The 11,669-nt window shown below is 39.0% G+C and overlaps 1 protein-coding gene across 1 annotated transcript in view; it reads left to right on the top strand.

Annotated features, from left to right (window-relative positions):
* Positions 1-6,250: 6,250 nt before the first annotated feature.
* Positions 6,251-11,669, top strand: part of ART3 (ADP-ribosyltransferase 3 (inactive)) — a 34,372-nt gene continuing 28,953 nt past the window's right edge. The window contains 1 exon segment of the mRNA XM_030313650.1: positions 6,251-6,328. Within this exon segment, the coding sequence (XP_030169510.1) occupies positions 6,260-6,328 (69 nt within the window). The 5' untranslated portion in view covers positions 6,251-6,259.

Here is an 11,669-nt window from a genome sequence, read left to right as displayed (position 1 = left end):
CTTTATCGAGATGTAATTCAGATACCATACAACTCATCTGTTTAGAATATACAACTTAATGGTTTTGAGTATATTCACAGAATTGTGCAGCCATCACTGCAGTTTTAGAACTACAGATTAATGCAACAATGTGAATGGATTTCAAAGTATTGTGCTAATCCTTTGGACTCATGGAGCAGGAATCTTTAAGACATCAGGGTTTAAATCCCAGCTGAGTGCCAGGGAAGCGTGGGAGTGGTCGGAGTGGGACAGACCACCTGGTTCACGCCTGAAGCATTGCAAGGATGGCCTGAACACAGTGGCTTGGGACACATGGTCCATAGAAGAGAGACTGGGTATGGCCATTTTTCTCCCCCTCACCAACAAGGTGGGGCTTCAGGGAACAGTAGGCAGGCCCACAGTGGAGATGGGACCCACCTACAACAAACCACGCCCCTCAGCACTTGGTACCTGTGTATCTACAGAAGCGGGATTGACGCTGATTGAACCAGACAGCCCCTCCTCCAGACCAGTGTGGCCACCAGTTCCAAGGCACCCAGTCAGTCACACCCTGACTACCATTACTGTTACTATCCTGGTTCAAACCACCGTAATCTCTGCTTTCATTATTATAATAACCTGCAAGCTGCTCTTCCTACTTCATCCCTACAGACTCTTCTCCCCATAACAGCCAGAGTGAGCCTCTTGAAAAATAAGTGAGATCATGTCATACCTCTGCTCAAACTTTTTCTCCCTTCCATTTAGCATAAAAGCCAGCATTTTTACAATGGCCTGCAAAGGTTTATATGATCTTTCCACAACCACCCCCCCCCCTTACCTCTGTGACCTTATTATCTCCTACCACTCTGTGGTTACCTATTCTGATGTTCCATATTGACCTTTTGTATTGCCTCTGCCTGACTGCTCTTCCACCATAGTCTTCGTAGCTGACTGCCATACCTTCTCCAAATCTTTGCCCACATATTACCTTTTCAGTGAGTCCTCCCTAATCATTGAATTTAAATTGTAAACTCTTCATGTACTCCCAGTCTCCCTTGTAATACTTTTAAAAAACAGTAGTACTTAATATATTCTAACATACTCCTATAATTTGCTTGTTTTGTTATTTGACTCCCTTCTGCCACAAGAATATAAACTTGACAAGAGCAAGGTGTTTATTTATTTTGTTCATTGATCTACCCCCTGTATCTCAGTGCCTGGAACATTGTGAGGACTTCTGGGGAGGTGCAGAGATAGCAGACTGAAACACACACCTAGTGTTTCTGAGAAAGACCTGTTTGTCCAGGAGCTTTGGACTGAGGGGCAGGCTTTCGGTTTGGCACACATGGGCGGGGTGTGCTCCATAACCGCTCTTAGAGAACAGTGGCCAATAGATGCATTCTTTGTTCTCTCCCTTGTTCCAGCTTTCCAGTATCTTCTATAAAGGAGCTTACATTACTCTCTGGTGCCCTGATTTTTGCTACCAGGGGATGCCTCTACATCACCTAGGTTTGGTGGTGGCATTCCCTAGGTCCCATGAGACTATACCTTACAGAGATAGAGTTCTTTTTTTTAAAAAAAATTTTTTTAACGTTTTTATTTATTTTTGAGACAGAGACAGAGCATGAACGGGGGAGGGGCAGAGAGAGAGGGAGACACAGAATCGGAAGCAGGCTCCAGGCTCTGAGCCATCAGCCCAGAGCCCGACGCGGGGCTTGAACTCACGGACCGTGAGATCGTGACCTGAGCCGAAGTCGGACGCTTAACCGACTGAGCCACCCAGGCGCCCCCAGAGATAGAGTTCTTAAATAGCTACTGCCCCACGGGCTACCACAGCAAGAGGCAAGTCTTTCTGTGAGAGAGGCTTATTAGCTTACATATATGGTAAATTAAATTATGATAAAGGCACCAAGAATATACAATGGGGAAAGGACAGTATCTTTAATAGATGGTGTTGGGAAAACTGGATAGCCACATGCAAAAGGATGAAACTGGACCACTTTCTTAGACCATACACAAAAATGCACTCAAAATGGTTTAAAGACTTAAATGTAAGAAAATAAACCATAAAAACTCTGGAAGAAAACCTAGGGAATAAGCTCCTTGATATCGATCTTGGCAGTAAATTTTGGATTTGAGACCAAAAGCAAAGGCAACGAAAGCAAAAGTCCACAATTGGGACTACCTCAAACTAAAAATTTTCTGCACAGCAAAAGAAACTATTAACAAAAATGAAAAGGCAATGTACTAAATGGGAGAGAATATTTGCAAATCATGTATGTGATAAGGGGTTAATATCCAAAATATATTTAAAAAACTCCTACAACTCAACAGTAAAAAAATAAACAGTTTTAAAAATGAGCAGAGGTTCTGAACAGACGTTTTTCCAAAGGAGACATACAGAAGGCCAACAGGTAAATGAAAAGACCATCAAAGTCACTAATCATCAGGGAAATTCAAGTAAAAACCACAGTGAGCTATTGCCTCACATTTGTTAGAATGGCTACAGTCAGAAAGAAGAAAGGGGTCAGGCTACAGGGGGAAAAAAAAGAAACATGAAATGTTGGAAAGGATGTGAAAAAAGATCTCTGTGTACTGTTGGTGGTAAGTATATATTGGAGCAGCCACTATGAAAAACAATATGGAGTTCTTCAAAAAACTGAAAATAGAACTACCATATGATCTAGCAATTTCACTTCTGGATATTTATATGAAGAAAACAAAACACTAACTTGGAAAGATACATAGGCATCCCCATGTCATTATAGCATTGTTTATAGTAGCCAGGATATGGAAACAAACTATGTGTCCAACAACAGATGAATGGATAGAGAAATTGTGTGTGTGTATACATACACATACATATATACACCTATGTAAATAAAATGGGATATCATCAGCCATTGAAAAGAATGAAACCTGGCCATTTGTGAGAACATGGATAGATCTTGAGGACACTATGCTAGGTGAAATAAGTCAAAGACAAATATCTTATGATCTCACTTATATGTGGAATCTAAAAAAACAAAAAAAACCCACCACAAAACAAAACTAAAAAAACCAAGCTCCCTGATACAGAGAACAGATAGGTAGTTTCCAGAGTTGAGGATTGGGAGTGGTGGGTGAAATGGGTGAAGGGAGTCAAAGGTGCAAGTTTCCAGTTATAAAATAAATGTCCTAGGGATGTAATTTACAGCATGGTGATTGTAGGTAATACTGTATTGCATATTTGAAAGTTGTTGAGAGAGTAAGGCTTAAAAGTTACCACATACACAAAAATTTATAACTGTATGGTAACATATTAACTAGACTTATCATTTTGTAATATATACAAATATCAAAACATTATGTTGTTATACCTAAATCTAATATATCGTATGTTAATTATACTTAATTTTAAAAAGGTCATAACTGGAATAAAACAGGAGTGGAGCAAAACCGTATTGGGCATAAACAAGGCCAGTCCTGCCTTGAACTTCCTGTGGTGTTTGTTATGTTCTTTTTGGTGAACTTTGTCTTTTGTGTGATATGTAGATGAATCTGGAAGGCTTCAGCTTCAAAGACAGGAAAACTCCACTACTGCATTTCCCGTAGGCTCACATGCCTGAGACTTAAAACAGTGTCAGTGTGAACATAATGCTTGAAACGTGTACAAACCCTCTTTTTTCCTTTTGACCAAACTTTTTTCTTTAATGATGTTATTGCTGGGAGTCCATTCAGTGTATTAAATTGTATCTTAAATTGCTTAGCCAGTGGGGTGGGAAGAGGTTAGAGGTTTTGAAGGCTGAAGATTAGAGATGGGTTTTGTAAAAATGGGTGCACTTTATTTAAAATGTTTACTTGAGTAATAATATATGTATACATGTATACGTACAGAGGAAAATACACATAAATGTATAGCTTAGTAATTTTCACAAACTGAATATATCAGCATAGTCAACACCCAGAACTAAAACCAGCATCCTAAATGCTCTCCTTGTTCCTCTTCAAGTTAATACCTCCTACTCAGAGTAACCGTATTCTGACTCTAATGCTATAGATGTGTTTTGCTTGATTTTGTTACTCTGTATGAATTAAGTCATACAGTCACTTAAATGCATAAATGTTAAGATTTATCCACATTTCTTGCATATGGTTAGAGTTTATTCATTTTCAGTGCTATACAAAATACCATTGTATGAATATAACGATGTATCCATTCTACTGTTGTTAGCCATTTGGATGGTTTCCAGGTTGGGGCCATTATACATAGTGTACTATCCCAATACATTCTTTTAATGTATTTTGATTTATATATATGCATAAATTTCCTAGGACATTTCACAGTTTTTTATCTATAGTCCATAAACTCTAAGTGTTCTTTGGCGTTACAGTCAATATATTTACTATGTGTACCATACTCAAATGAGAGCTACAGTTCCAAGTATTACCAAATCCTTCCCTTCTTGGTGTTCTCACTAGACTTTTTCTAAAATTCACTTAGGTTTTTAACATGTATTTTGGTTAAGTATGCATATTAATGTGTTTTATCGCATCGTGAGTACTTTTTAGTACTTTGTTTTACGTGCTTGTGTATCCCAGCAGCTGGCACAGTATCTGAAAAATAGTAAGCTGGGTGAGTGAATGGTGATAGTCATCATTATTGCCAGAGATTAACACAGCAAGTTCCCCTAGTTATGTGAACCATCTTGCTAGGGTAAAATCCTTGCTTTAGTTCGACATCTCAGAGTCAAAGGGTTAGGAATGGGAGGTGATCACACTCTCAGAAGCCTACAGTAGGGTTCAGAACTGAACATGGTGTGTGGTTAGAGGGAATTGCTGTGGCTTTACAAGCCTCTTGGAGATTTCATGTGTTAACAGCAGTGATTCCAAAGGATAGTGTGGGGGCCAGATATAAATAGCAGGACACAAATGGGGTAATGTGCCACTGCCAGGCTACTGCTGGGGGTGTTTATAAAAAGAAAAGTATTCCCTTCTCAGCTCTCACTGTCAACAACCTCCTATCCTGAAGACACGCTTACCACAACTGAAAGAGTGGGGAAACAGTTTGAGACCTAGCATCATTTAAACTTCCTCCACAGGCAGAAAAAGAAAAGCCAGGTAAACATTTTGACTTATTTACACTCAAACTACGGAAGTAAAGAATTTTCAAGAAAACCCTAATTCAGAGCTTGCTTGGCACATACTGCCTCATGACAATTATCTATCAAGTATTATATTTTGAATCATTTTTAGAAAGTGAAGTTTAACACAGAAGTGACATTTTGGTAGTATATGTTAATATCTCTAGTGAAAGAAGCTGCTCCTGAATAAAAATAGGAATGTGGGGCCAAAGGGAAGACTTTCCTTTCCCCCGTGCTTTTCATTCCCATTTGCAGATGCCAGAATATGGTGAATGGTAGGATAAAATAGAGGTCTCGGTTCAGTTCCAGTAATGTCAACTTTGTTGTAGGTATGTGGAAGGAACTGTAGACCAACCTTTAATTGACTCATTTAATGGCTGTGAGAGAGCTTCAGCTCTTGAGGGCCTCTTACCCTCCTGTTTACCCCCTTTCAGTCTCATAAACATCGGGACAAGGATTGGGCATATGGCCAATAGAGTTGTATAATCTTATTAGAATTGTTGCTTACCAAGTTTTTTCTTATTTTCATTCCCACCATCAGCAATGTATGCAAGACACTTGTTTTATCCTTGAGCTTCTTTTGAATGTAAATATTTGCGGGAAGGAGGACCCCTTGGTAACTCTCTGGTTTGTACCACTACTGGGCTCGTCATTCCTTCCATCCTACCCAAATATGTGTGACTTGGTTTGCAAAGACGTTAAGAGAATGCATGATGTGCATGGACAGTAACTACTGGAGACCTTTTGGAAACTGGGAACTTGGAGATCACCAATCTAAAATGGTGATTTTTAGTTTATATTATTTCTTGTGTATGCTGAGGAGAAACTTAGAGACAGGAAGAAATTATGACTACCAGTGACTGACTATGGTAGAAGAGACAACATGACTGGAAATGGATAGATTTAATTTTGAGCAAATTGCTAAAGTTCTTGGAGCTTTTGCTTCCTCATCTGTAGAATGAGAGTGTTAGACCACCAGACAAATTATAATGGCCCTTACAGCCATTGGAAACTTACTGATGATCACTTCCTGACCATCATGATACTCTCACCGTGAATGAAAATATATATAGTGTGTCATCCTGCTGTACATACCTAAACCTCTTTTTTTAAGACAACTAAATTGGAATTTCTCCCTTTTAATTTAGAAGAGAAAAATGAAGACAGGACATTTTGATATGGTCACCATGCTGCTGGCAGCGGTGATTCTAATGGACATTTTCCAGGTAATGTTTGGAATGGGAAGTATGTGGTCATTGGAATGGGAACTCTTGATATAATGTTGCCTGAGGCATCCATGTGGGTTGATGATGGAAATGAGAGCGGATAGAATAGGTAAACTTGTTTTTTACAAGTAGCTTTTATTTTTTCATTTTACACTTTGATACAGGCTGACTGTAGAAAGTTGAAAAAATTAAAATTAAGCAAACAGAGGAAACTGAAAATCATCCACAGTCCCTCTACTCAGAGGGAAAGAGTCTTAATCTGTTGGTATATAGTCTTCTTGGTTTTTTTCTGTGTGTATGTGTGTGTGTGTGTGTAATTTAGAAAAATGGGTTCACAGTGTGCATACTGTTTTTTTGCTTTTTAAGTTACTACTGTGCTACAAATGTCTTTGTCACTAAATATTCTTAAAATATGTATTTGGTTCAAATAAGACGACAGTGCAGTGTTTGGTTATGTGTATTTTATGGAACTACGTAATGACCATTTTCTCACATCTAGTGTTCTTTTTTTCTGATAGTACTTTCATGATTTTATTTTTTGCAGTTGAATCTTCGAGCATTCTGTAACATATTTTTATGTATATATGAGACTGATATCTCATTTGATTTCTTTCCCCACCATGCTTGCTTCACATCGCTACTGAATGCCTAATGATTTGAAGTCTCTTCTTTAAAATATGTTAAATTATTAAAATGTTATTTTTGAATTTAATATTCTGATCCCTTGTCTGTGGAATCATTGTATATTCTGTTGCCTGTGCTTCAGTATGATTTTTTAAATTGAGGAATAATTCACATGTCATTAAAAAAGCACACTTTTAAAGTGCATAATATATGGTGGTTTTCGTAAATTCACTATGTTGTACAATGATCACCATTATCTCATTACAGAACATTCCCATCACCCCAAAAAGAAGCCCTGTAGCTATTAGCAGTCAGTCCCAATTCCCTCTTCCCAGCATCCGCTGGCAGCCATTAATCTACTTTCTGTTTCTTTGGATTTGCCTATTCTGAAAATTTAACCTGAATGGAATCATGCAGTATCTGGCCCTTGGTGGGGCTTCTTTCACCTAGTGTATTGTTTTCAAGGTTCATTCATGTTGTAGCATATACTAGACTTCATTACTTTTTAGAGCTGAGTAATTCCATTGTGTGATTATGCCACATTTTGTTTCTCCATTTATATATTGATGGACATTTGGGTTCTCACTTTTTGGCTTTTATGAATGAATAATCCTGCTCTGAATTTTCATGAACTTTCACGTGAACATGTTTTCAGTTCTCTTGGATATATACCTGTGAGTAAAATTTCTGGGTCATATGGTAACTTTATGGGGTTTTTTTTTGTTTGTTTTTTTAAATTTTTTTTTAACGTTTATTTATTTTTGAGACAGAGAGAGACAGAGCATGAACGGGGGAGGGTCAGAGAGAGGGAGACACAGAATCTGAAACAGGCTCCAGGCTCTGAGCTGTCAGCACAGAGCCCGACGCAGGGCTCAAACTCACAGACCGTGAGATTATGACCTGAGCCGAAGTCGGCCGCTTAACCGACTGAGCCACCCAGGTGCCCCGGTAACTTTATGTTTTAATATTTGAGAACTGCCAAACTGTTTTCCACTGTGGCTGCACTATTTTATATTCCTACCAGCAATGTATGAGGGTTCAGTTTCTCTACATCTTTGCCAACATTAATTTCCCTCCCCCCCCCCCCCCATTATTATGGCCATTCTAATGGATGTGAAGTGGTATCTCCCTGGGGTTTTGCTATGCATTTTTAACATTGTTTTGTAACATAATTTTCATGTGTGTTCTGTGAATGTTCTGTAATTTGTTTAACCAATTTCTTTTTGTGAACATTCAGGCCATTTCCACATTTTTAATAATATTTTTGTAGGAAATTTGAGGTAATTAAATTCCTTAGTTTGGGATTTTGTTTCAGTGGATGAATCAGAGGAAGAAAATATAATCAGTGTGTTCATGTAGCCTTTTGGACATGTCCCTTAATGTCCATTCAGTTGTCCCTGAATGGTGGTGGCACTTGTGAACTTTTTCACTGCTCAAGGCACTCACTGTACAGAACACACAATCAACTGTGGCCTTGGGCCAGAAAGACTGGATGTCTAAAATTAAACCTGTGGAGACTGGTTAGAGGCATGCGGAAAAGACTGGAACATACTGGATATGATATGATGTGCCTCTGATATGATGTGAGGAATGTGGGAAGTCATTTCATGGTGTGCTGTCTTATAATATGTTAAGTCTTGAAGATAAATCAGGCATCGGTGCCCAAGATACCTTGTGGTACGTTCTGTGCTGCAGAGAAAAGTACCTTTCTTGGGTAGGAGATGGCAGTGATTTGATCTCCTGTAGCTCAAATTCCCACATCAGGAAACTGACCGACAGACCCAGGAGTTCAGGGGTCTCAAGGACTTCCCCAGAAGAATATTTTGTAGCTGGTAATAAAGACAGTTTCTGATGCTAGCACAGTCTCTTCATTTGTAAAGTGGTGTTATGAATTGTCTGTCTATCCTTTCATAAGAGTTGTTACAAGGAGAAAACTAAAGTCTTCTGAAAGAGCTGCGTCAGTGTCAGTGGTTTTTATCACTGGAAACAGGACATTTTGTTTAAAAGGACAGATTCTGGGGCCAGATTTCCTGGCTTCAAATCTCAATTTCAGACAGGTTAATCTGTCTTACTTTCCTCATCCTTAAGAAGGGACTATAACAGTACCTACCTCACAGGGTTGCCATGAAGATTAAATGAGTTCATTAATATATGTGAACACTTCGTGATTGGCATACAGAAAACACTCTGGAGAAGTTTGTTAGGTCTTAGTGATGGAGTGATTCCAGAGGGTGACTGGGAGGAGCATATCTGGGAAAACTAAAAAATGAATAGATGGTTCTGTGTACGGACCAGGTTGTTGTTGGTGGTTGTAGTCAGTAAGATTATAAGTTTGGTCTTAGACTATTAACATTTGAAGGGTCTTTGAGCAATTCAAGTGGAATTACTAAGTAGGCAGTTGATAATACAGGTTTGGCACTTACAAGGACAGGTCAGAGGTATTTAGATGATAATTGAAACTATGGACATGTATACAATTGCCTAAGAGTAGAGTTGAGAGTTAAAAAATAAGTATCCCAGGAGCTCCTGGGTGGCTCAGTCGGTTAAGCATCTCACTTCGGCTCAGGTCATGATCTTGCGGTTCATGAGTTCGAGCCCCACGTCAGGCTCTGTGCTGACAGCTCGAAGCTTGGAGCCTGCTTCTGATTCTGTGTTTCCCTCTCTCTCTCTCTCTGTGCCCCTCCCCTGCTCATGCTCTCTCTCTGTCTCTCAAAAATAAATAAACATTAAAAAAAAAAAGTATCCCTAAGAAACTCCAGCATTTAATGGCTAGTAGGATATGTTGGGTCTTCAAAAGAATATAAGAGGTGTTCCTTTTTTTTTTTCTTTTTTTGATATTTATTTATTTATTTATTTATTTCCAATATATGAAATTTAATGAGAGCTGTTTGGGTGGAGGAATGGGAATGATAAGCCAGATTAGGAAGGATTGAGATACGAGTGGAAATGAAATGGAGATGACAAGGGTAGACATTTCTTTTAAGAAGTTTGTGAGGGAGAGAAGAGTGATGTTAGGAAGCGAATAGCCAACCTGGGTTATCTATTTTGCTTTCTTAAATCGATTATTTCTCTCTCTCTCTCTCTCTCTCTCTCTCTCTTTCTCTCTCCCTCTCTCCCTCTCTCCCTCTCTCCCCTCCCCCTCCCTCCCTGCCCTTAACTCTTTCCCTCACCCCACCACAAACTTTCATGCACACACACTACTCACACACTTTATAAGACTCATTCACGTGGAGGATGCAGCTTTAACAGCCCCTGGCTAAGGATCTTTTTAACGTTTCAACTGAGGTCTCCAGCTTAGGTTGCAGCTTATGTAGCCAATGTACTATTGCAAGTATAGGATAGTGGAAAGAGAAAATGGTAAGGGCATTATCCTTTTGTTTGTAGATATCCTTAAATGGTGTCCGTGGGCATATTTGCTCATTCTGTGTTTTGATCTATAGGCCAGAGTACAGGGTTTTCATTTAGTTCACTTGAATATTTTGCTAGTTGCTATGCTAGAAGCTTGGAATTGAAAAGGTAAATGTGATACAAATCCTTGAGGAACATATAGTAGTTCATGTATTCCTATCATAAAATAATGAAGATAACCACAGTTTCTTGAAGGCTTAGTATGTGGTAGGCATTGTGGGTAGGGGCTTTGCATATATTCATTTTGTCATTAATTCTTTACACGACAGTTTTGCAGTTAAGATATTATTTCCTTTAGATGAAATAATTGAAGCTCAGAAATATCGAGTAACTTTCTCATATCCAACTAGACCTATTTATGGAATTTGAACTCAGATCTGTCTGGCTCTAGGCTAGTGCTAATTACATTTCACCACCCTGCTTATTATGTTATATGTATCATTTAAAGATATATTAGGCCGGGGCGCCTGGGTGGCGCAGTCGGTTGGGCGTCCGACTTCAGCCAGGTCACGATCTCGCGGTCCGTGAGTTCGAGCCCCGCGTCAGGCTCTGGGCTGATGGCTCAGAGCCTGGAGCCTGTTTCCGATTCTGTGTCTCCCTCTCTCTCTGCCCCTCCCCCGTTCATGCTCTGTCTCTCTCTGTCCCAAAAATAAATAAACGTTGAAAAAAAAAATTAAAAAAAAAAAAAAAGATATATTAGGCCCTTTTCAATTGTATATGACAGAAACCCTATTCAAACTAGCTAAAGCAAATAGGGAATATATTGATACTTATAACTGAGGTAGAATAAAGTCTTCAGGTACAGCTAGACCCAGGTCCTTAATTAATGTTATCAGGGCCTTGTCTCTCTACCTTTTAGCTCTGCAAAGCTTCCTTTGTTGGCTTTATTTGTAAACAGGATTCTCCATGGAACTAAAAGGATAACTGTTGACTGCCTGAAGCCAATATTATCCTTAGAGCTTATGAATACAGAGGAAGAAAGCTTTTTTCCTCCCCGCTGCGAGTGCCCTGGTTTTTAAATCTGCATCATTGCTTATCATTGGAGCCAAAGGTGCAGAATCAGTCCTACTCAAACCACATAGACAAGGGAGAAGGAATATTTACAATTATGTGTTTATCATATATAGTATTTCACACGTGATATTTGATTCATTTAGCAGTCTTAAGGAGTTGAGGCAATCTAGCTAAGAATATTGTTCAAAACCAGGACTGCCACTCATTTCTTCACTTTCACACTCATTCTTTCCTCTGCATCATAAGGTTCAAATGAATGAGTTACAGGCATAATTGTTGCCATACTTCTCACTGC

Source organism: Lynx canadensis, chromosome B1 (assembly GCF_007474595.2).
Source record: "Lynx canadensis isolate LIC74 chromosome B1, mLynCan4.pri.v2, whole genome shotgun sequence".
NCBI lineage: Eukaryota > Metazoa > Chordata > Mammalia > Carnivora > Felidae > Lynx > Lynx canadensis.
The sequence above is the reverse complement of the archived record's forward strand: the minus strand, read 5'-3'. Positions and strand labels throughout refer to the sequence as shown.